The sequence below is a fragment of the Labrus mixtus genome, chromosome 1, assembly GCF_963584025.1.
Source record: "Labrus mixtus chromosome 1, fLabMix1.1, whole genome shotgun sequence".
Lineage (NCBI taxonomy): Eukaryota > Metazoa > Chordata > Actinopteri > Labriformes > Labridae > Labrus > Labrus mixtus.
In genome coordinates, this window is record NC_083612.1 from 28,828,610 (window position 1) to 28,854,900 (window position 26,291).

General features: G+C 39.6%; 1 protein-coding gene across 1 annotated transcript in view; it reads right to left on the bottom strand.

The window, feature by feature from the left end:
• Positions 1–4,704: 4,704 nt before the first annotated feature.
• The window catches only part of smyd3 (SET and MYND domain containing 3), an 81,967-nt gene continuing 60,380 nt past the window's right edge, over positions 4,705–26,291 (bottom strand). Inside the window, exons 6-12 of the mRNA XM_061041065.1 lie at positions 23,962–24,029; positions 19,073–19,175; positions 18,296–18,406; positions 15,378–15,465; positions 14,420–14,591; positions 5,181–5,289; positions 4,705–5,103 (exon numbers count right to left, since the gene is read on the bottom strand). Of these exons, the coding sequence (XP_060897048.1) occupies positions 4,987–5,103; positions 5,181–5,289; positions 14,420–14,591; positions 15,378–15,465; positions 18,296–18,406; positions 19,073–19,175; positions 23,962–24,029 (768 nt within the window). The 3' untranslated portion in view covers positions 4,705–4,986. The remainder of the gene's footprint in view (positions 5,104–5,180; positions 5,290–14,419; positions 14,592–15,377; positions 15,466–18,295; positions 18,407–19,072; positions 19,176–23,961; positions 24,030–26,291) is intronic.

Sequence of the window (26,291 nt, forward strand, 5' to 3'; positions counted from 1 at the left end):
GATTTGGAATGACTCAGTTAATCCTCAAAGTTTAAAATGACAGTAGGGATATTTGACTTGGCTTGAAATAAGATATGTTTTCTGAGACTTTTCTTGCCCTGTAGGTGAGATCACCTTGAATAATTTTTTTTAAAGGAAAATATTTAAAAGCTACTTAACATGAACCTTAAGAAGTACATGAAGTGTGATTGACTACCAACTGTTGGCTGCAAAGGAAATGGATTCATTCTGATGGCGGTGTTTGTGATTGAGAAAAGTAAATGTCTACGGGCTGAAAGGGGTTTGGCAGAAAAGACTCAACCAGGTGCTGCACAAATTCATGTGGACCTGCTCAACGTGTCTCCCTTCACCATGAGACTGGACGGTCAGCTGAAACTGAAAAAACATTGACAAAATGTTTTATCAATGAAGTAATTTTAATTAACATCTTAGGTGAAATGATTGATTTCTTAAGTAAATCGCTGTGTAATATTCAGGAATGTATGGTGACCAGGTTAGTATAGTGGAGGAACCCCTTCAGGGGGAGCAGGACCCCGCCATTTTTTATCAGGGTCATGTCTCACCTTGTCGGGGTTCCATTCAGCTATAACAGCTTGCTCATCACTCATTATCCCGAGCTTTACATACAATCTTCATACATCTATGAAAGGTTGTTTTTAAAAAGTCAATGTTTTAAAGATGTAGCTCGATGATTTCTTCTTATTTCAACAGGATGGAACATGAAGCCTGTCTGTTTCTCTCCTTAAAATATACAGTAAATATGCCAATTTCAAGGTGAAGGCTTTTTTTTTACATGACTTGCCTCAAGGAAAGGGGCTAGATGTTTGAATTATGTGCCTGTTTTGTACTAGATATGCCTTAGTTTCCAGTGTGTGTGTGTGTGTGAGAGTGAGTAAGTTCCCTTACTAGCCTGCAGGCAGCTTTCTAGGTGACATATTGTCCTGTTGAGCTTGCTTTGATCACACACTCAGCAGGGAGCAGGAAGGAGGAGAAGGGAGGAAAAGGAGAGAATTGATTAGAGCACAGAGAAGAATAAAGGGAGCAAAAGTGCTGAAGAGGTGCAGGAGAAATGAGATGGGTGAGGTAAGGGAGAACAAAACAAGGTGCAAGTGGATATAAAAAAAGGAAATAAAAAAAGGAGAAGGTATTTCTTTCAAATATGTTCTCCTCTTTCATCAAATGAGCTGTCTGCTGCAATCATTCAGGCAAGAGACTTTTAAAAGATGGATTTTTTTAATGTGAGACGCTCATTCAGTGATTGTATTAGCACAGAAGAACGTAAGTCATATTCTTAGTTTGGAAAAGCCAGGTTACCAACATGAAAGTTAAGATACATAGCCGTTTTGTTGAGGTTTAAATGTGTCTATAAAAATATAGAGTAAACTTCAACTCAAATGGTGTAGCTTTATTAAAGTGGATAAATGACAGCGCTACATAGCTGTGCCACATGTCAGTGCACAGCTTCCTGTAACAGTTGCTGGGATAACAATGTCATGACGATGTCAATGCTGAAAATGAATTCACACTCCAACAAATTTAAACTAACACCTTAACTACCATGCCAAGGGAGAACACTTTCTCTTACTGATTTCCTTTTTTGTTTTCCTGATATTGTTCAGAACTTTTACGACTGATCATGTTTTATAGAACAGCAAAGTCTGGAGGATGTGCATTTAAATAAGTAATACAAATAATTACTGATCTACAAATGTTGATATACTTCACAGATGTGTACACAGACCAGCATGTGCCTAATACAAATCCATCCTGTAGGGACCCTGAATGTGCACACTACTGATCATGCAAACGCTGATAGTAAAGTATTAATGTGTGCAGGTAGCTGCAGTAGAGCCAGTTTATATTCAGCTCAACAATCCTTTGATTTTCTGCTCTGATTATGAAGGAGCCCCATCAATGTTGAAAGAAGATGTAGGTGTAAAGTGACGTGATAAAGATGTGAGGTTAACTTAGAGATGTGGTTTCGTCTCGCTTATTTCACTCTGAGGTGAGATTACTCATATGGTAATATCCATCAAGTCCTTATCTTCAAACTCTGAAACACACCAAGATAATGGATACGTTATACCTGGGATGAAAATCTATCGTCTGTGACTGTTATCAAACCTTCAAACAGCAGCTGATCTCTGTGTGAGGAACACGCAGCTGACAGGAGAGTGTCATATTCACTATATGATTTACACATTTACCGGTAATGATTTACTGATATCCTCTTAAACATCGTGTGTTAATGTTGGTTGTAATAAATTGTAAATCCTTCTCTAATGAGACCTGACAATCAGTTTGACGGTCATAGCAAGAAATGTAAAGGATAATTGGATGTGAGGTGGTGTGGGTGTGTGGGGGATCAGAGAGGGGCAGTGTCCCTTCAAAGTGAGAGTGAAAATTGAACAAGGGGGAGAGGAAATGGCATGAGGGCGAGTGAATGAAGATGATTTTAAAAAAACACTCTGAGTCCTCTTTCTTGGCTTGTTCAGGCTGCAGTGAAGGAGGGAGACGAGTCACTGACAAAAAGTGAATTTAATTTGAGAAGCTCTGAGAAAAAGAGAGAGGAAATAGGTGGTGAGTGGCAGAGAGAAAGAGACAGAAGGTTATAACTGAGGAATAGTTGATGGATGTCGAGATAAAGAAAGTAGAAAGGGGGAGAAAGAGGGACACAAAGCTGTAGAGCTAATGAATGAAGTGAAGGAGGCAGAGAGGAGTATTGTACAGCAGAACAGACTCTAAAACACAGACCATTCATTACGCTGCTGTCATTATTCTACTCAACTATCACGTTCATTTCATTACTTCTCTTCCAGATCGATCAACGAAAGCTTTCCCCTTCTTTCTTTCACTTCATTGTTTTTCCACACAGAAGATGCTCGAGCCTGCTGCCCATGAAGGCTTATATATACAGCTAATCTGCCCAAGTAGATTTGCTGACCTTTTTTTAAAATCCTCATCGCAATCAGAGAGGAAAAAGAGAAGCTTGTTATGCCAACGTTTCTTTATTTCAGAGGCTACTTGCTGCCAATGTTGTCCTGCAGTTTAGGTGAACGGCTGCGATGTGCTAATGTACATCATCAAAAAGCTTCACACACAAAACGGAAACATCGAGTGAAACATTTTAAAACTGGAAAAATGTTAATCGAGGGTTTTTACTAAAAGGACTACTGATAAAAACTGTCAAGAGCAGAAACACAAAAAATAAATCTACACAATGAGGGGGGGGGGGGGCAATGAGGGTTTTATTAGAGGAGAGCAGAGGTGTGTGTGTGTGTGTGTGTGTGTGTGTGTGTGTGTGGGGGGGGGGGGGATTAGAGAACAGAAGGGAAGTAAGAAGATCAGACTAAAATTGTTTGTGACAGACTAAAATAAGAATAAAGCTCTTATATCTGAGAAAACGAATAGAACTTAAAGTTGATCCATAATCGTCAATAATATTCAGTTTGAAAGAAATATTTAATTGTTAAATAACACTGAACAGAATCATTCAAATCCAGCTAATCCAGGATGAAGGATTTTAGGTTTCAAACATGTCAGCTCCCAGAACTGAGGGAGCGAAAAATGTTAGAAAAGCAAAGAACCTTTTATTTGTGACCTTAAAAGAAACATGCTATCACTCTAATCCTCTCTCTCTCTCTCTCTCACACACACACACACACACAAAGTTTCCCATCACAGGAGATGCTGTCATCAGTTTGAAAATGGTAGAATTTTAAGGATTAACAGAGTTGAATTTAGAGAATGTGTGTGTGTGTGTTTGCGTGTGTGTGCGAGAGAGACAGACAGAGTGAGAGAGAGTGAAAAAACACACAATCAGGGTTTAACCCTTAAAAAGCTGCTGGGGCCACATGCTGACAGAGTAAAACACAAAAACATGGATTAACATGGGAAGTGAGAGGGACATGTATGGAGGCAAAATGGATGTTTTGATGACCTGACTTTACTAAAACAACAACACATGTACACACACATACACACGTGTTACTCATCTCATGGTATGTGTTCAATAAACACAGGAGATAGAGGCCTCTCTCTCTCTCTCTCTCTCTGACATACTCACACAACAGAGCGTCTAATATGTCGCGTCATATCTATCCACAGACATGTGATTTAAATAAATGTTCTCTCCCTCTTTGAAGTAAATTATTATTTTAAATTATTATTATTACAGACATTCATTGTGTGCAGAGGATGTATTCTAGTGGCTCAGACTAGAGGAAGGAGCAGGAGATGAGCAAAGGTTAAGCATAGCTTAGTTCACAAAAATATAGTCTATGCCAAAGACTCATTCATTAGCTGTTTGATTAGTTTATAAATGACAGTGTTTCACACAGAAACAGGTTGTTTAAGTTACATTAAGAGACCCGTCATGCCATGGGAAACACTCAACACTGCCAACAAGCTGGATTTAGAGAGTGAAGATGCCGATACCTTATAATACATTCATACTCAAAGAAGTGGAAGTCAAACTTTGATATGATCTGATAGTATAATAAACAATACAAAGCCCTTTTTGTTAGATAAAAAATCTCTCATGAACCAACACCTTCAAAACTAATGACATTCACATTAGCTACAGCTACTTTGTCTTGGTTGGTAAATATCAGCGTGCTACAATGCTAAAGCAAAACTGGATTTAGCAGAGCTGTTTTGCCTGAGTACAGTTCACATAAGAAATGACTGGAGACTTCTGTTAAACTGGGTGAAAACATATCATTCCTTTATTTTTTCCTTTTTTCCACCAAAGGAAAGAAACTAAAGAGAAATCATTATAACAAACTTTGTGAGGAAATAAAAAAACAGACTGTAGACAAAGCAATTTAAATTATTGATGTAATAAAAAATGAATAAGGCAATGTGTATTGTTGTTGACTTTTTGTTTATGCTACAAGTCTTTAAAACATGATCATGACACTTTTAAAAAGGTATAAGAAAATTGGATAGAAAGTGAAATCAGTCTGATGTTTTTGCCGCCGTGTCTTAATGACTGATGGACGATTGTTGGTCCATTTCAGCGCGACATTCCTCCATCTTCATCAATAGATCTGTAGTCAAGGGGTGATCGTCACCGTGGGTGATCTTTATGATTTGATATGCCTGAAGGGGAAAAGGAGAACATGAGTGTCTTTATCGCAGCATTGTTTGTTTGTTTGTTAGTGTCTCATTCCTCCCACCTGTCTGAATGTGTCCAGTGCATCCTGAAGACGTTCCAAGTAATGTTGCAGCTTTCCGACCCTCATCAGCTGCACTCCATGCACCGGGTGAGGATCAGGGTAGTATCGTCTAGACCAGAATACAGAGAGGGAGAGAGACATGAGAGTTACAGTAGTGCATTCTGATGGCTTGTTAAAAAATGTGTCCTCTCACTGTGTTGCAACTACCACAAAGATATCTCAATTAAAGGAAGAATGTGCAACATTTTACACATAAATCAAGTATATCCTCTGTAAATGTCTCTCTGAGTCATGACTGTCTACAATGAGTGAGAAGCCTGAGTCCCGCCAGCTGTATTGTTGTTAACGCCGTGTTTACATAATAAGCATAAAGTTGTTTTAGTGAAGGACTAGAGAAAAGAAGAATAACCGTCTACTCACTGCTCATTTGGGTGTCACGTCAGTGTTGTTAGATTCAGTGTCAATTTATGTGCAATATGAAGCTACGAGTTTAGCAAAGTGTGCTAACATTAGCCTGCTAACACAACAATGCAGGCCAAAGGCAATTTTAGCTTGAGCAAAGGACAATTTCTTCCGCAGCTTGCGCTTATTGGTGCTTAATTATGGTGAGTTTTAATTCCCTCCTTTGTGTAAACGAGACTGGAGAGGGGGGTTGGAGGTGTCCCGCAGGAGGAGAGTGGAGGATTCAGAATAGCGGAGGTGTCACCAAACAGCAGTTTGTTTTGGTTTATTGTTGGTGCTCAAGGGCGACATCAACTGGATCAAAAAGTCGCACATACTTCCTTTAACAAAACTAAATATTAAAGCTTTTAGCTCTTTAATTCTTTGAGTGTTCTTTGTGTTGTTAGTGTATTTCTGATATGACTAACAAGTTGCATTTATTACTAAAAATGCTGAACAATTATTAATGTGCTGAAAACACGACGTCCTGTATAAAAAAATATCTGTAAAAATCCAACAGAGACTTATATCTGATAAAATATTACTTTGACCAGGATGTCTTCTTAAGCTGCTATGTTATGTTGCTGTGAATAACACTGAAGATGGAGGCTCAGGTCCAAACTGTAAGATATCTACTGAATTTAATCATAAAATGACTTTAGGAAACACGCACTTCAACATGTGTTGCACAATGCAGCAGCCAGTGTGTCCTTTTAAGTTTCAATTTCAGTCTGGAATGGTTTGTTTTTGTTTTCACCAGAGAAGTAGGCAGTTTTAAGGCACCCCCACATGGCCATTTTGGACGCCCCATGGTTTGCCAGGCAAATGGTTTACCAACAGGTGATGCAGCGATGAAAGCCGGCAAACAAACTGGTTCAGGTATAACTGATTCTACCCGACCTAAAATGCCTCGTAATTCTTCTACTAAGCTCTCTGGCGTAGAAACGTGGTAAAAACTAGGATATATACTGGAAATGCTTTTGAAAAATGGAGAGAGGTTAGAACGCAGAAAGGTTTCAAGACCGATGCAGAGCTGGCTAAACACTGAAGCTTCAGTGTCCGTGACTGGGAAACCTGCGTTTACTTCGACCCTAGGGAGAAGGGGTGGGGGGAGACTTCAGTACCCATTTTGTTGCTCCTTTAACAGGCAAAATAAAGTAGCTAAGACTTTCTTCCAGCTCTTTTTGGATGGCAGCTCCTACACACGTTTCCTCATGAGTCTCCAGTTCAACTAAAGTCCTTGAGCTTCTTTCTTGCATCTTAGCATGAGATTTCCCACAGAAGCTTCACAGTTTGATGCCATGATAATTGAGGTGCACTCCTCTGGTCTCATTTGTTAAACATGGGAACCTCCACAGGCACTGTCCTTGAACTCCACAGGACATGGAAATGACGAGGAAAGATTTTGGAATGAGGCTTTGTAGTAAGAATTTTTATTCTGTGCACCTCACACGTGTGGTGAGAGTATGTATCTGTTGTCTGTATGTTACTATGTCTAGGCAGCCTTAAAATGTCCCTTAAAGCAACTTTAACAATATAAATTGTCACAACCCAGGCTCTGGGAGTTAGACAAACAAGGAGACCACACAGTTTTAAAGTTAGTTAAGTGACAATTCATTGAAAACTAAGGCAAAATATCCTAATATAAGAATATGCAGTCTGTAAATCAGTGGTGATTTCAATGGCGAATGTGTGTGTTGTGGAGGCTAATCATAGCCGACAAACCAAAGTTAGTGTTGACGAGAGAGAGAGCGAGCGAGAGAGAGAGAAGCCAGCTTGCCCTGGTGCATTACATCAATTTAACTTGCTCCGCCCTTTACTACCTGAAGGCAACCTGAGTGGGGAGCACTGACACGTTCAGGGGTCGTCCCAAAATTATAAAGTTTATACTCAAAAATGCACTAGCAAACATTAGCATGGTCTCTGAGCAAGACGGAGGATTTAATGGATAAGATTGAATAGTTTTCTAGTATGATGCATTCATAAGTAAGAGAGTAAGAGAACATTTCTTTTAACAATTAGATTTAAAAAAAAAAAAAAAAAAACATCATAGAAATGTTGTTTTTTTTTGCATGTATTTTTATACATGTGCAAGCTTGCATTATTCATGTTTCCATTTTTGTTGTGTGAATATACCTGCACGAGCATGTGGGTATGTCTGCATATGTGTGTGCTTTGCATGTTAGTGTTCAAGCCCTTTCATTCAACACATTTCCATTTCCAGTGTCACAGTTTTAAGACAAACAAGCACAACCCACACTGCAGATATTCCCATGATAACTGAAAAAGAAAACTTGCAGAAAGACACAGTTACTCATATCTATCTATACTCCTTACACTTGAATATTCTGCACTACTTGCACATATGTGCACTCATACAAACACATACAGTGTATCTGTATGCATGAATATATTGTTTATAATGAGCATGATGATGGAGGGAATGTTGCTCAGCATCTCTAGAGTTCAAGGTTTTGATCAGTGTTGAGTATCCATGGTGACGCACGCACACACACACACACACGCACACACACCACACACACACACACACGCACGCACGCGTCTTTCTATGTTTATTTGTTTCAGCCAGTTTAAGGAAGTAAATTTAAAACACAGCTAACAATGAAACAGCTAAATAGACTCACATTAAATACTAAACTTAATGACCTTTGAGGACACAAAGCCCACCCCACACAGCACATGTATAAATAAAGAGGTTGTTACTAAACTGTTCACACACAAACACAAAGATCTGGGACATCCCTCGTCCAATAAAAATAACTAAACACGTTAAGCAAGCTGTTGTTCCTAAACTCTGAAGTTATCAAAACACTCATTTACCTGGCATGCCATTTATCCTCTTTTCTTCTCCATCCCTCTCCCCTAATCTCTTCTTCCTTTTTCCTATTTCACCTCTCCTCTCCTCTGCTCCTACCTGTTTGTGTTTGTGCTTTTCGCCCCGCTAGCTGCAGGGATTAAAGGTGGAGCTGTCTGTTGGTTCCTGCTCTCCTCTGCAGCACACCATTGATTCCTCTTCCCTCTTTACCTCCACTGCCCTCTTAAGTCTTCCCCCAGTTTGTTGTTCACTATCTCTGTTTTCACACGGTTCACTGGAAAAAAACATTTTCATTTATATTACTGCAGCAAAACTTCATCTAAACGCCTGCTGGCAAAGCACACAGGGGCACTAACCCTTCTCATGTTCCATTTCTTACCATGCTCATTGTCTCCCAAAAACAATGAGCTGAACACACACACACAGACAGACAGACAGACAGACACACAGACACACACACACACACAGACACACAGACACACACACACACACACACACACACACACACACACACACACACACACACACACACACACACACACACACACACACACACACACACACACACACACACACACACACACACACACACACACACACACACACACACACACACACACACACACACACACACACACACACACACACACACACCAGCATCAATGTATGAGCAGGCCCACACATAAGGATATGGTCAATTTAAATTCAAGTACTTAATCCGATGTTTTTCACTTCTCTGCAAAGATACCACAAGACAGGACGACTTACTATGCCATCACTCTGATCACATGTAAATGTAACCACTGTTTAATACTTGTGCTGACCACAGCCAGTGGTGTTTCAAGCTCTGGATGCTCTTTGATAGTTTTCCAGCAGAGTTTTTCCCTCACAATACTAATAGCCCATTTGTTCAGACCCTCAAGCTAAGCTGAAATTGCTAGCCTTCCAATTACAGAGGTTGTATCAAAAGCTGTAGTTAAAACTAAATCATTAAACAGTAAGTTCAAAGACACAACCTACAGCATTAGTCCTCCATGAATAACCACAAGTTAAAATATTGATTTAATTACCAAGCCAGTGATTCAGGCTGCCATGACATGCAAACATACTCATCAACACCAAACTCCAATTAGATTTCCTCTTTGCCTATAGAAGCACAGAGCAATTAAAATAATTTCATTATCTCGCTGTCTCATAAATTCATGTTTGTTCCTGAGAGGGTAAATTGAAGAGAAATATACGGTCATGCTGTATGCAGCTAGTTAGAAAGCCATAGCTCTCGGCTATGAGGAGGAGAGGGTGCAGGATGGAGAAATTAATAGATGTGGAAAAGTGTAACATTTCCAGGCAAATGCAGTGGAACTAATGAGGCTCTTGTTTGGCAGAAAAGATCCACAGCCTGCTGTTAGTGAGTGGGAAACGTGGATTATCTAACTAAGTAGCAAAACAGAGGAAGGAGAACAAAAACATGGAGAACAGATTAGCTGTCAGTATTCTCCTTAATTGTATTTTGGTGTTTTATCCAATGCAAATTATTTCTATACATCCACAGTTAAAAAACTAATCAGCACTATGCAACTTTTACTAAGACAAAGGATAGTTAAATAAACCCTAAATCACAGTTCAACTATTTAAACGACTTCGCTCTCACCAGAAAGTCGGTTTCAGTATTCTATAAACTGTTTCTGAAATCCACATTACTGGAGAGTCTCCGACCACCCCACAGTGATATACAACATCATATATAGATACAACGGCTTGCTTACAGCTAAACACTTCACTTCCCATGAAGCCACAACCTACAGGGTTGAAAAATGAAACCAATGTGAAAGTAAAAAATGTCTACAGCCCAGTTCAAAGGACAGAAAATAAATCATGTCTCTAATGGTTGAAACGGTAATCGTAAGGAGTGAATTTTCTTAAACAGAAAACTCATCCATTTTGATTACATCAAAAGGTCATATACTGTATTATGCTAAATGGTTTTCTAACACTAATATGTCCCAGCTCCTTTAAAAACAGAGAGCAATTCTCTCCTCTCCATCCTTTGCCTGCTTCCCTTCTCAGAAAATGTGTGCTCAAAAAGGCCGTTTGGAGATTTCCCCTTCATGACATCACAAGGGGCAGTAACCCCTCCCCCAGGAGGGTGACGCTCCCACAGCTAGATGTTAGTTCTGCCCTCTGAGTCTGCCTTCTCACTGTAAACAATTGGGCATGGTGTAAGAAATCCCGAGCCGCATCCTTCCAGAGAGGGGGCGTGGTCAGACACAGCTCATTTACATTTAAAGGTACAGACACAGAAACAGCCTGTTCTGAGCAGGGCTGAAGTAGAGGGGTTTATAGACATGATCAAATACAGGATTGGAGTGGTATCTTTGCAAGAAACTTCACAGACATGTTTTTGGGAGCTCTGAGACTTATTTAAACTGGTTTAGTAGTATAGTATGTGACCTTTAAAGGATGAAAGTTTTGCAAACATTTGCATAATTAGGGTTGTGGCTGAGATGACTGACACGTGGTCACATTGTAGCTTATGCTAAGAGGCTAAGAGCCTATAGGTCCACCTTTTTGCCTGTTTATAGATGGATAGAAGGTTAGGCAGAGTCAAGACTGTTGCCAAGACCTCCTTACCCAAAACAAGGTAATGACCAAGTCAATACTGTATCAAGACTCAGTCAGAAACCAGAACCAAAACCAAGGCAGTGAGACAGAGCCAAGACCATGCAAACCACATGCACTGTTTATAAACCAAAGGATAAACCTTCCCAAAAACATCTGGGAAAGAAAAATCAGACAACAAAATCAAAATTAACTTTCCTGTCAGTTCAGTGACATTCCCACATTTATGTTCTTGCCTAGTTTTGAAGAATCTCGCGTCTTCTTAGACCCTCTTAAGACCCAGAGCAGAAATAAAGCAGCCAGTTCTGATGTCGTACAAATACTGCGCCGACATTTCTGCAACCAGACAGATTTTCAAACGACATTTGGAACTGTAATACTAGTCATCAGTTTGTGCTTTTCAAAGCAGCGTATTTGAAGACATGTTTAATATTTTCGTACATACCTTCTTTTTTCCTAAATTCACCTTCTTCTGGTTCACTGAATGAAAGTACTTTGTTATAATGATGCTTGTTTATGAGATTCTAGTCATGAAGACTGAAAAGCTGTGAGCACCTCACTGCTCTGCTGAGGCCAATAATGCTTCACAAATCTTATCTCTTGTGACAGACTTGCTTCTATTAAACTGCTGAGTGTTTTGGCAAAGGGTGCATAGCTGCAGAGAGAAGTCTATGCTAATTATTTTTCGAGGAAATGAATGAAGCTGTTTTTTAAATGGAAAAGTTTTATTTCCATCTATGGAATTTCAATCTTTTTTGTTTGCATGCTTTCCTTCAGAAAGAAGGTGAAACAATATAACACAAGGACACAAATGCATCAGGGGAGCTGAGATACATCAAAATAACTTTCCTTAATACTGCTAGAGTGGTTGAGGTGCAAGCCGTAACAGACTTCACTTGTTGATGTCTCTGTAGGGATGTTTTTCAGGAATACGTGAATGTGCATTCATTCTCATATTCATGAAATGTGTGTGAGCATGTCTGTAGCGGGGAAATATCTGCAGAATGGAAACATTCAATAAACCCGCCGTGCACAGGCTGCAGTCGATGTGCATTATGCACACACAGGCTCAGAAAGAAAACCCTGCATTACATCCCAAACGGAACAGAGAAATGGTAAAGAGACGAGCAGAGGGAGAGAAGAAAGGAATACAGAATGAGGGGAAGGACAGGAAAAAGAGATAGAGAACTCCTGCAGCTATCTTTCCTCTTCTCAGCCATGTGAAGAGCCCAGAGGAAGATAGGAGATGAATATGGAAGATCCTCCTCCCACTTGCTCTTTCACTCTTCTTTCATTGTTGCCTCCCCTCGGTGCATACCCTATACCCACTATCTTAACCTTCAGATTCTGTCTCTTTCATTTTACTTCCTACCAGATATTCTTCCCTCTTCTGTTTTCTATCAGGTTGCTGATCACTCTAAACTCCTCTGACTCCCTCCCATTTTTCATCCATCCCCAGCCCCCCCACCCCCCACCCCTTCCTTCCTTGAAACGGACTTATCATTTTCAGCTGACAGCCATCTCTCCATCCCCATCTCCTCATCCCTCTCTTTCTGCTGCTCTGTGTCTGCTTTATTTATTGATAGGCTGCACTACTCTTTCTCTCCTGTGGACATGATGCTCTGTGTGTGTGTGTGTGTGTGTGTGTGTGTGAGAGAGAGAGAGAAAGAGAGAGAGAGAGAAAGAAAGCGAGAGAACCCAGCTTTGTCTCTACGGCTCTGCCCTTCACACCAGATTGATTAGTCTTACACACTCATACACACAGGAGAGTGAACTGGAATAAGGATGAGATGGAGAGACCAGCGTAGAAGAAGAAGTATTTGGAAGGGTTTGAGATCCTTATCTAGATTAGAATTTAGACTGATGGTTGACTTTGTTGTCTTCTCACATGTACATACAACTAAAATGTTATCTTTATTTTAGCCCCCTCTTTCTTTTTCATTTACTCCTGTTACCAGCCATTTTCTTGTCTTCTTTTCCTTTTTATTTTGAGAACATGCCGTAACAACTTTTGGTCCTACTTTAGTTACATTTAAAAATAAAAATTTCTGAACACAAGGTCATGGTTTGTAATATGTTGTTAACCAAGTAGAAAGGAGGTTGGCACTGTTAAGATGTTTGAGAAAGGTCAAATAGTTTTGATGTTGCTCATCAGTGTGTACAGTAGAGTCTGGGAATCTTTGGGTGTCTCAAGATTCGATTGAGAATCTATTTTTCGACTCAAAACGATTCTGGACTCATGATTCATAGTCGATTTTTGAATTAGTACATACTTCAGGATCTACTCCAGTTGTCTGTGAGACTGGCTGAATTTCTTGCTGCAACATTTGGCATTCTACTGAGTTAAAGAGTTAGCCTTAGCACTTAGCAGGGAGTGACTGATCATTGTTATTTGTGGGTTAACAGTAGTTCTCCTCACAAAATGACTAAATGATGTTGATTTGTCATTTCATCAGCAGGCCACCACAGTGTGCTGTGTGACCTGCAGAGTAAAAGATTTCATTTGTTTGCGGAACATTTCTGTAAGCCACAGAGTGTTGCCAAATCAGTCAGTGAGTTTCTGAATTAGTTTTTGCTTGTATTTTATTTGAGTTGATATGATATGACATGCTCTGCTTGTTTGCTTATGTTTTTCTACTATAAAGTTGCAATGCACTTAGATTTCTCAGGAACTGTTAAAAAAAAACAACTCTGAAATATTCGTTGAATCTTTTCCCCTCAGCCATGTCTTCTCTGAACTAACAAACCCGACTGAGGTATATTTCCCTCCACAGGTGTAACAGAGTTTTTTAACACTCTCTGAGTCTCTGCTTTCAGAGTTCATTCTCTCAAGTTCAAACTACAAAACAAGCAAAAGATCCATACCAGGTTATCTCTCGTGATCACATGAGTACACAAAGTTTTCCCCTTTACATTTTAACCTTGCTTTGACACGACTGTTTCTCTGCACATCATCATCAGTCTGAGAATCTCCAGCTTTTCTTCTGTGTCCAAAATAACAAACCCATACTGTCTGGAATGGTTTTGACGATTATGAAGGAATCAGCAAACAGAAGCAGCCCAAATCTCTAAAGCCAGAACTTTGAAGTAAAAGTCTTCAATGGAAAAGTTATTCAAGTCTACCTCAGCTAAGGGAGTTGTACTTTAGATGCACTCATGAGAAGTTACTGTTGTCCTTTTCTTCACATTGCTGTGCAAACGAGAGTCAAGAAGGAAACGTCCCTAAATCTGAGAACTTATACCAGGTTTAAATACAAGGCAGTAAAAGTTGTTTTTTTATTACAAGTTTTGTTTTTCCTAGCTTGCCTGTTTGACGCACACGCACGCACGCACACCGACTCACCTGTATACTGGAAGTGTTAACTCGCCGTATCTCAAAGCCTTCTCCCAGAGCCCCAGCTGAATGGAAGCGTCTAAAGCCATGTCTGTCAGTCTAAGCTTGTACAGATTTTCATCAGGCACATCTTCAGCTGTTGATATTAAATGACTACAACTCTCCAGCAGTTCTTCACAATCTGGAGGGTCGCTTAAAGAAAAGAACAACTCGGAGAACAAATCAGACTGCCAAAATTAAATAAAAGTATGTGATAAACTAATTGACTTCAACACATGTTTATGAAGACCGTTTTGTTTGTATTGGTTTGATTTTGTGAAATGATGAGGTTTGATTCTTGATACATGTTTGATTCATATTTACGCTTTCCCTTCATTCAATACATTGAAGTTATAAGACCAGTACACATGTGTACTTCTCCGCGTTTGCATTGAATCTAATTTACTTAATAAATCTGGTCCTCACTCTCAACTGCTGTTCAATGTCAGAGCTCACCTTTGGGATCATCACGTCTTGACTAATCTGTTTTTGCACATTTGAACATTAAAGTATGATTCATGACTGTGGAGAGCGATCTCCTTAAATCTAGCAGACTATCACTCAAACACATCTTCCCTGGTTTTCTTTTTTATTGCCATCTAATAAATGTATTCACTGGTTTAACTCTGAATGTCACCGGCTTCATTTAAAGAGTACAACCTAACATGAACCACCTCACTGATAGAGGTGACTCATGCGTTTGTGTGTTTGGATTAGTTCATTTGATACAGCAAAAAAAAAAAAAAAAAACAGTCTACAAGGATAAAACAACATCAGCTATGAGAAACTGAACAGTGACACATTTCTCTCAGTCATCAAAGTGTTTGTGAAATGTTGGAGGTGAACAGATCTCTGCTTATTCAATCATCATCACACAGCACAGCTGTTGGTGGAGGAAGCTGCAGTGGATCTTGGAGGTAAAGGATACTGGACTCTACTTTCAGTTTTTCCACTCCAGGAAGAGCCTCTTTCAGCAGCCGCCATCTTGATTCTGCTCCAGACAGCAAGAGTTCGTCCTGAGAAAGAGAGGAGAAAAACCTGAACATCCACATGAAGTCCACAGTGACTACACACAGACACACACAGCACCATGATGTGACGAGACAGACAAAATACAGTTAAATACAACTTTACTATGAATACCAAGATGTTAAAATATCTGCCTCCACTTTTCATATCTCACAACAGCTGACTGACTTCACTTATTCTGGTCATAATCACACACACACACACACACACACACACACACACACACACACACACACACACACACACACACACACACACACACACACACACACACACACACACACACACACACACACACACACACACACACACACACACACACACACACACACACACACACACACACACACACACACACACACACACACACACACACACACACACACACACACACACACACACACACACACACACACACACACACACACACACACACACACACACACACACACACACACACACACACACACACACACACACACACACACACACACACACACACACACACACACACACACACACACACACACACACACACACACACACACACACACACAGGGGGATGACACACAAACATCCTCTCCTGGGTTTGATGTCAACAGTCATCTGCTTCTATGACATGTTGGGTCACAACCCAGCAGCCTGCCATCATCAGCTTGAGATTAAAGAGACAGAGAGGGAACGACGGACGGTGTGTGTGTGTGTGAGGTGTGTGTGAGGTGTATATAGAACAAAGGCATGTTGAATAAAATGAATACCATTGTCTCAAAGAGCACGCTGAGCGTCCCTCTCTTACCTTATCTCAAACCACACACACACACACACACGTGAGTGCTGCTGTCGTGTTGAGGAGTAAGACCAAAGTGTCACATACAACATAGTGACACCAAAGCAAGAGGCAGAAGAGAAAACTCGGAGAGAAGGAGGAGAGAAAGACATGAAAACTTACAGAGAGAGAGAGACACTCAGTGAGATAGTGGAGACGAAAAACTGAGTGGATTAAGATGGATGGAAAAGAAAACTGCAGCTGAAAGAGAAGATAATATTTCTCATTTTTCAGTAGGTGGTCATAGAGGGTGACGAGGGCAGAGAGAGAGAGAGAGAGAGAGAGGGGTAGAGGTGTGTGAAGAAGTGAAGCGTGACAGAGTGACAGAGAGGAAGAGGAGGACAGCAGGAGATAAGACAGAGTGAATGAGGAGAAAGGAGGAGGAGAAGACAGGAAAGGGTACACTGTTACACGTTATGCACAGATGCACTGTCTGAGACAACAGCGACACGACAAATGTGTGTGTGAGCTGCATGTATGTTGGTGTGTGATGGAGAGAAAAGAGAAAATGTTGTTCGTGCATGTGTGTTTCAAAGGGCTGGTCTTCAGATTAAGTTTCAACAGTTAACATCTCAAGCAAGAACAGGTATAAAAAGAAATATTGAATTTAGATTGATTAAAATGACAAAAGTAGACAACAGACAAAAGTACATGAATGTGAGGGCATGTGCGTTTTCTGACTTTGAATGGTGAAGGTTAAAAAAGGCTTGAAACCAATCCCCCCCTACTATCATTTACAATAAATCAATTATCTCAATTTAGCATTTTGTCTTCAGGATAACTTCCCATATCCTACAATGAGATTTTTAAATCGTCTCTTAAGTCCAACCAATCGTCCAAAACCCAAAGTCTCTTTTTTCACTATCATAAATGAGAAAGAAATGACGTAAATCCTGACATGTAAAAAGGTTAAACCAGCAAGTACATGTCATTTTTACTTTAAAAAGCCTTTAACATCAAACAATAAGCAGTATAGCTGTAATTATCTTTTAATTAATCAATTGATTTTACTGGTGGAGAAACGATCACATCATAAACTCAGATGTGAAGAATCAGCAAACACTTAGAGCGCGATCACAATGGCAATGTTGTCGTACAGTGCTTAAGTACCATTGCCTCCCCCCTCCCCATTCCCCCACTGGCCTGCACGGCCTGCAGTCACACTGCTCCAGGAGAAACCAGGCCTAATCATAGTTACCTCTTGTACATAACGTCGTAATACAGCACATGCATGGCTTTATGTTATTATGACGTGTGCTTAGTTTACAAACAGGAGGACTTTGGAAAAAAAATGTGAAAAGGGACGCACAGTCCTGTTTGGTCTTCGGAGAACAACACAGAGAACATGACAGCTCATGTCAAACAGATACAGCCATAAATAAATGTAAAAAGTAAAGGACACGCGCAGTCTTTACTTTGAGTCATTTTAGGCAGATACAGACCACTCCGGATTTCTCCATAATAACGCCTGTCAACGTTGTGTACCTGCGTGCTTGTGCTTGAACTGTACCATGCCGAAGCACACCTCTCTGAAGCGTACCAGGGCCAAGGAAGTGTAAAGCTCACACCGGTCAAACAAGCTGGACTTTAGGGGTGAAGCGTGGATTGCCAGTGTGACCGCACCCTTAGATCACTGCTCAGATAATTGAGAGGAATTACATCCATTTAAACTAGATTTAAATGGCTACCCTAATACCAATTTAAGTGCTTGACTACAAGTCCCAGAACGTGTTTATTTTGGAAGAGCTACTTGCTGAACTCTTTCAACTCTGTTCATTAATTAATAATAAATTAAATGAAACACAATTGTTGGACTAATAAATAGATGAATCCACATACGGCTTTATAAGAATCACCTTATTGGGATCATTATGAGCATTTGAATTTCACTATGGCATTAGCTAGTTTGTGTTTTCATGTTTGATTATTGCTTGAATGGTCAAACCCTTAAAAGTAGGAAGTGAAAGTGAAAAGGTCATTATGTGTCTTACTTTGTCCTGAGAGTCACAGCGCTGACAATGGCAGGTGAAATGGTACTGCTCCTCCAGCTGTTTCTGTCGATCTTCAGACAGTGACAACGTCTCGATGTAACTTATAGTAAGCTAAAAACAAGAAAACAGTTCAGATTCATATGAATTATTTGTTCTCATTTATTTAATCTGCTGTCTATTTTACCTGGCTATATACTCTAAAGTAGAGATGCTGATGAAATGCAAATCACTGCAGCAAGAGTCATGATTAAGAACTTCAATCCTGAGCATGGTGGAAAGATATATCTGTGCGAGTCAAGTGTGGTTATATTTCTTTGTGGGTTTAATGTTCCAGATGGCATTGATGCATCTCATTACAAATTGTCAGGAGAGATGGTGAAGAATGGAAAATAAGCAAAGTCTGCCAAGTGGAAGGTGTCATCCTGCTCGTGTTGGAGCGATTTTACACTTGGCATCAATTTTGAGCACCATAAAATCAACATTAAGTTCATTGTAACACCATTAACATGTATTGTTGCTTAAGATAATAACAACCATAAAACTGTGTCGATGGAAAATATGGTTTTTAGTTTCAGATTATGGATTAATCAAAACAGCCTGAGGTAGAGGCTCCTCCGTCAATACAAGAGAATTAAACACATTCAATCAAAATTGCTCATAAAGAACGTGGACATAAAAGCAGAGGCAACAACACAGTCGATAAACTCAGTGACATTCCATGTTGTCCATGTTGTGAAGATGCATTGTGAGTCGTTTTTTTTTCTCTCTTTCTCATACCTCCTCTTCAGCGTTGATATCCTGAACCGCTCTGAGCTGCAGTCGTGTTCCCTCAAACACCATCACACAGTTTGGCCTACAGTCATGGTTTAACAGAGATAAGCTGGCAGAGAGCAAACAGGATGATGAGGAGCAGAAGGAAGAGAGAGGACACCAGAGGAGGGGAGCAGAAAGATACACAGAGGAGAAGAGATAGAGGAGAGAAGGAGGGAAGGGAAGATGAATGAGAGTAGGGAGAGAGAAAAATAAAGATGAGCGAAAAACGTATCTCTGTGATTCAATGTTTAAATTTTACACTCTTGCTGCAAAATCCAGTGTGTGTGTGTGTGTGTGTGTGTGTGTGTGTCACTAACCATGTTGACTGGCATTTAAAATAAAGTAATGCTGCCCAGGTGGGTGGATAACTGGAAATTGTTAGTTCAGAAGACCCGAGATGATTAGATTTTTTTGGTCCATTTTCTGCACTTTCTTCTACAGAGAGCACAGCCGGCTTTCACTTAAGTAACTCTTTTATTAATAATTATAATAATAATAATAATAATAATAAACTGATTTATGTAGCACATTCAAGAATAGGTGTTTAAAAAGTTTTTTGACAATCAAGCAGCAACAGAAGAACACAAACAACAAAACACAGAACAAGAAAAGAGCCCAATCCACCAGCTAAAAAAAACAATATGTATATATTATAATATATCAGATATACCAACATAGTTAACCCAAACATCATTAGAACCAAAGCAACAATGTGAGCCTTCAGTGTTTATCATTGACAAAGATTTCAAAAGAAGCTAAACCTTCTATTGCGTAGGTTGTTTTCGGTTTAGGATTACAGAAGTGCTCAGTGTTTGTCAAAGGTTTTAACAGGAACTGAATGATCGACAGAAAGCCTTCTTCTCTGAAACAAACAACCTGGTACACAAAATCATTAAAAATAAAGCAGTGTTTCTGTGTTTCTCAGTCGCTGCAAAGGCTTCAGGAGCCGTGAGCAGAGTTGCCACTAACATAAGCTCAAACGTATCCTTATCCTTTATTCAATTCAATAATAAAGATGGTGGCACGACTTGAAACCCTAAAAAGCTTTTAGCAGACATGTTTTGATGTCCAGCCGAAAGGCAAAAAATCACAAGTTACAAACGTGAGATTCATGTCTTCATGTTCTGATATTGGCGTAAAGTGTGGCGCTGAATCAAAAATTAGAGAAGATTGTTATATTGAATTTAACAATCTAACATGACTGACTCGATCTACCAAACAGCACTCCTCATGATAATAAATGCTCCTAATCAATCAAAGAACAACTGCAGTACTTAAAAGACAAAGAGGACATGATAAAGATAGAGACCAGACTCATCTTGATAACACACCAAATGCCAAATGTCCAACTGTTTGGGGACTTTATAAATCACTCAGATCAATGTTGACTGAAAGGATAATTTGTGTCGACAAATTCATGAGAGAAAAAACACATGTTGAGTGACACATGTCCCTCAAGGCCTTCCAGCCACCTCTCATCCTGTTTAGTGTGACAGCTGTGGGAAACAAAGGTGCTGTTTGGAGGTTAAATATCTTCTGCTACATGACTTTGCATAATCTGAACCCTGCATATATATACATTTATATTGAGCGCTCAAATGAACCAAACTCTCAGTGAAAAAGTGAGACAAACACAAACACTGATAATTCCCTGCACACTGTGACAATGAGAGGACTCTGCTTCTGTCATAACAAATGTCACTTTCTCAACAGACACACTCAAAAATAGACAATAAAAAGACAAGTACTCTTCTTCTGTCACAACAAACACTTTGGATTATTACCCTCACACTTTATAATCGACACAACTCCCACTGATCCACAGACGTGCTGACAGAATGTGTCAGCATCAGACACATGACACCCAATATGAATGTTTTTTAACACTTTGAATTAATGTTTTAAGCCCCCCCTCCCAGTTTGATGGTATTTCCCTATTTGGATTTACTAGAATAATGAGGAAGCTTTTCAGACACTGTTATAAAACTGTTGTTTCCATGTGTTTCCTGGATCATCATTACAAAAAGGCACACAGAGGAGGGGTCACCCTAAAAGTATTATATAATGGAGATGTATACAAAGAAAGGGTAGGCGTCATTCAAACTGTTGTGTGCTAGCTCAGATCTTTATATAATCATATCAAATCATCACCTTATGTGATCTTAAAAATGCTGGAATTGCTTTTTAGTTCTATAGAATTAAAAAATCTGGGGATTCAACAACGCCGAAAATACAGCATAGAAATGATAAAATAGTCTCACTTGCTTTCAAAAGCTGTTTCAATAATCTGAACATTATACCCTCCTGAAGATAAGATGTACTGTATGCCTTTTGTCTTACCACATTGTATTTAATAATTTCTTGACTGAGTGTTTTACTCAGAAGGATTGTCTTTGTAGTCTATACATCAAAAATTGTAAAAAAATAAATAAAAATAAAAGACACCAATACAGTTCAAGCCTGTAACTACAATGAAAAGTTGCGAAACAATTAACAAAGGTGAATTGGCTCAATCAAAGCCTGTACCTGACATGCATATCTGAAAACTGAAATTGCTGTTAAGTAGAGGTTAAAAAAAAAAAGTTTTCAATATCTCCTTGAACCCGTTAAATTGACTGTCACTGCACACATGGCTGAGAACAAATACTGAAGAGGTTTGTCTGTTTTTATGATGCCCTCCATTACTGCTGCTCGCCTTTATTGTGTTCATAGAGACAAACAATGCAGGCAAGAGATAAGGCATGTGTTCAGTGTGTGTTTGTGTGCATGTGTGTGCATGTGTGTGTGTGTGTGTGTAGCAGTGTGTTGAGCCTTTGTAAAACCATCAGTAACCCCCTGGCTTTGTTCTACAGGGCAGAAGTGGTGGGCTGAATATCAACTAGAAAGCTAGAAATCAAGCCCTCTGAACGAAGCTTTTATCTGGTGGAGAGCAGCTCATTAGCATACTAATTAGATTAATTAACTTAAGCACATCATACATTAACAGTGTCGGCTCACGCTCACTGAAACTAACTGTTGCTGCACATGGCAGGATGGAGAGAAAGAAATATCACGTGACAACAGAGACAGTGCAGCACCATTCATTTGAATGTATTTAAAGCAAAAGTTAAATACCTTCTTCTATATACCACTGTCTCCAGCGTCTTTATTTGTACAGAGAGGTTCCTTGTGTGTTTTGTTGTGCAGAACTGATTGGCCTGCTGCATACATATTATAGTATGGGATCAAGGTGAGAGAAGGTAAATACATCTGGTACAACCAGCAGCCACAAGTAATAAAGCTGGACATTACAGCTTTATGTTTATGTATCTTTTTATTGACAGAAAAGGGACGCTGGATGACAAGTTAACTCCATAATAATTTAAATCTATAAAAATTATTATGTGAGTGTGGGAGCTTTTTGCAGCCATTCATTGTAAAATAATTCTCTTCGCCTGCTAACCCCCAGCGACTTTTCCTGTGTGGCTTACAAAGTGAATAGCCCTGGCCTAAAGACATAGTGTTACGTGTTGTTATAGTCTGAAAATGTCAATAACAGATATTGAATGCACGCTTTCATGACCAAGATTGTTGTTGAAATGACAAGAGCTTTGATTCAAAAAGGATATTATTTTAAATTTGACATTATAATCTGCATTTGAACCCAGATGCCAGTCTCCATTACCTTCTCACAAATACCAAATGAGTGCTTTCATGCCACAGAGAGGTTTGGGCCATGGTTACACATGGGGTTATCTTACTCCAACATGACTAAAGGTATAACATGGGGAAGATTAGAACCAGTGAACAAAGGTCTGTGTTATCAATCCAGCTTTAATCGTTTTGGTCCTGATAGAGAGTCCAACAGACAAAAAGTAACATTATAATATCAATAAGCCAATTAGCAGAGACTTAGAGGACGAGAGCGACGCACAGACGAGGAGCAGCTCAGTCAGAGAGGAGAGAGGAGAGAGCAAATGAGAGCAGAAAAATGGACACAGAGTGTCTGGGTGAACAGAGGTGTAGCCTCAACAGAGTAATCCCCTCTCTTCAGCAAACCCTGTGGTTGCTAGGCAACCCAAAATATGAATAGGCAGGGGACCATCCTGTGAACGGGCCCATCATTTATGGATGAGTTACAACAGAAAATTGCACACACGCACACTGACACACATGGTTTGGCTGCGCTATGGTCAAGCCACTGTGACCATCTGACATCTCAACAGCGGCCAGATAAACTGGCGGAGATACCTGCAGTGTGTGTGTGTGTGTGTGTGTGTGTGTGTGTGTGTGTGTGTGTGCGTGTGAGCCTGTGTAGCAACTCTAACAACATGTTCAACGACAGGCCAAATCCCAGCCTATTCACCCAGACTCAATGCCAGGATTACAGTGCAGACTGCCTCCCTGCGTGTATGTGTGTGTATGTGTGTGAATTAGTGTGTGTGTGTGTGTGTGTGTGTGTGTGTGTGTGTGTGTGTGTGTGTGTGTGTTAGACTCCCACATACCAGACCAGAATCCTCAATCATTTGGACTCAAACCTTGTATTTCCCCATGTGCTCTCGCCTCTCTCTCCGCCCCCAGCATTCTCCCTCAACATTATAATATTCTGTCAACACTCATTTTCAAGTTTTCATCCCACAATAAAAAAAAATCACTCCTCCCTGCTTGCACGTACTTCAAAGAGCTATCAGGAACATAACGAGGGGAGTGTGGCGGAGTAAGCAGGTGAAGGGTGGGTGGGGTTGGTTGGAGATAAAGCAGGTATCTCAGGAGCTAAATTTAAATTATTCAAATTGTGTTGCATTTTTATTTTTCAACTGAAAGAGTGACTTTAATCGAATTTAATGATTCTGTGTGTGTGTGTGTGTTGTTACCTCGGATACAGCCCAACTCCAATCTCCTGCAGCTCTCCGTCACTGATGGTGAAACAATTACATGTCACCTAATGGAGAGAGAGAGGGGGGGACGGACGGGGACGGGAGACAAGAGAGTGGGATTATTTGTTAAATTGCTTCAGGGAACCAACAATACTTTTATCATATGTTCTGAAGAATTCTACATATTTTTGACACCTGAGAGCCTTCGCTGGCACTGCCACTGAAACATGGCATGCTTTGAGATACAAAGGATTACATTGTATGAAATCACCACCTGCTTGTTTCTTGAGCCAGGGAAATTCTATCTTTAAAGCAAAATAAAAGCTTTTTTATGTGACAAACATGTCCGTTATGTTTTCATCAAAAGAGTGAACAAAATGTTTTTTTTTCATCAGTTATTTTGTAAAGTGGTTCAAGAGAAAGGGAAGTGTTTTTGTTCACCCTAGTGCTAAAACTGAGAGCAAAATGATTGAAAAGTAAAGACAGATGGAAGAACAGAACTACATTCAAACAGCCAGTAAGAACACGGAAGACGCTGATATGAAAGTCATTTTCCACCTTTAATGTAATAAACAAATAAAAGATGAATGACAGGGAAAAGACGAGTAGCAGAGGAGAGGATAGAAAAGAAAATGAAAATGGATTGACTACTTCTACACTGAACACAGAAAAAAACTCACATGGAAGCAAAACTGTGACGAAATGAGGCAGTTAAATACAACACAGTGGACTGTGAAGCTAATGGCTCTTTAGATAAGCCAGTGAAAGGATATAAGAAAAACATTTGATCAAACTCTATGATACTTCACGTAAAGGTTCAAAGAGCAGCATAAAATTGAAGAATTTGACCTTTTAGAAAAAGCTGTTCACATACTGATATTGTTCCAACAACACTGAGGCATTTAGAAACTACTGACAATCTTAGATATTTTAGCCGGCTAGCATCCAGCCTCCACGGATGGCAGCAAGTTATTTTGGTAAGTTTGGTAGGTTCAAGCTGTGTTAACAAATCAAACAGGCTATTGGTTTTGACATTCATCAGGTGTAAGTTATTGTAATACAACACATTACAACATAGATTTCTGCTATACAATCATCACGGGATGAAACACATGTTTGGAAATATGTTTGTTTGTAGTGTACACCAAGAGGCCACACAGATTGCTTACTGGTCACTGTGGTGGGAAGATAAAAGTATCTTGAAAGAGTGATTTGTGACAGATAGCAGCTCAGATTGAGATCCTCGGTCTTTTGCATGTTTCATCCTGACACTCAGAGCTAGTGCTCTCACACGCTCACTGACCAAACAGCACACCCTCATCCTTGTGTCATAGGCCATGTTCTGTAATGCCTTGACTCTGTGTTACTCCATTAAAATGGATCTATCTGTTGAACGTGTGTTTAAACTGGAAACTCACTTGTCTTAAGTCAAAGACGATTAGATGAAGGTACGGCTGTAAATACTCAGACTCCCTACAGTGTTATAGAAAATCTCCACAGTTCTGTTAAAGCTCAGTTAAAACAAATTTTTATTTCCGACAAATCCTTCAAAATAAAAGTCCCCCGTTATAATGTTGTTGGAATGCTTTCATAAGAAAGAGCCAGGAAATGTCTTTTCAAGAGCAGTTTAGCACAACTCTGCAAGAGAGAAACTAATCTGAAAAACCACACAGAATCAGTTACAAGCTATACAACGTACGACTGAACATTTCTTTTTTTAATAAACATTTATAGAACATAGTGACTTGTAGAATAATCTTATACTGGTCAGACGCACGGAAATGACTTGACAAACCTATCACAGTCTTGTTTCAGGGGGCGAAAGGGGTTTTAACTGTGTGAATATGTGTCCATATGTGCGGCCACTTTTGATATTTAAATACCACCATATAGTTCAAATATAGTAGTAAGCAAAAATGATCAAATAAAACCATGATGCAAACCTCAGGTCACTCCTAGGCGAGGACTCCTTGCTAGGGTTTTTTAGTTAGGAGAGTGTTTGTGAATACGAGCTCAGCATTTTTGCTACCAGGTTAATTAAGCTTAGAAGGCATCAGCATGTTACCATTATCACTGTGTGCATGTTAGCTTTATTTGTTAGCATTTAGCACCTCATAGCTTACTATAGAGAGCTGATAATGTCTTTATAGTCTTAGTCCTGTTTCTCCTGGCCACGATAAAGAGTGAGACTCCTCCATATCACAATGTATGGATATTAAATAAAGTTTGTATACCTCCGGGAGTATTTTATTTGAAAAAAATTACTTATTATCTTTTATACAAATCCTTAAACCATTTTAAACACACAATAGCCAAGCCAAACATGT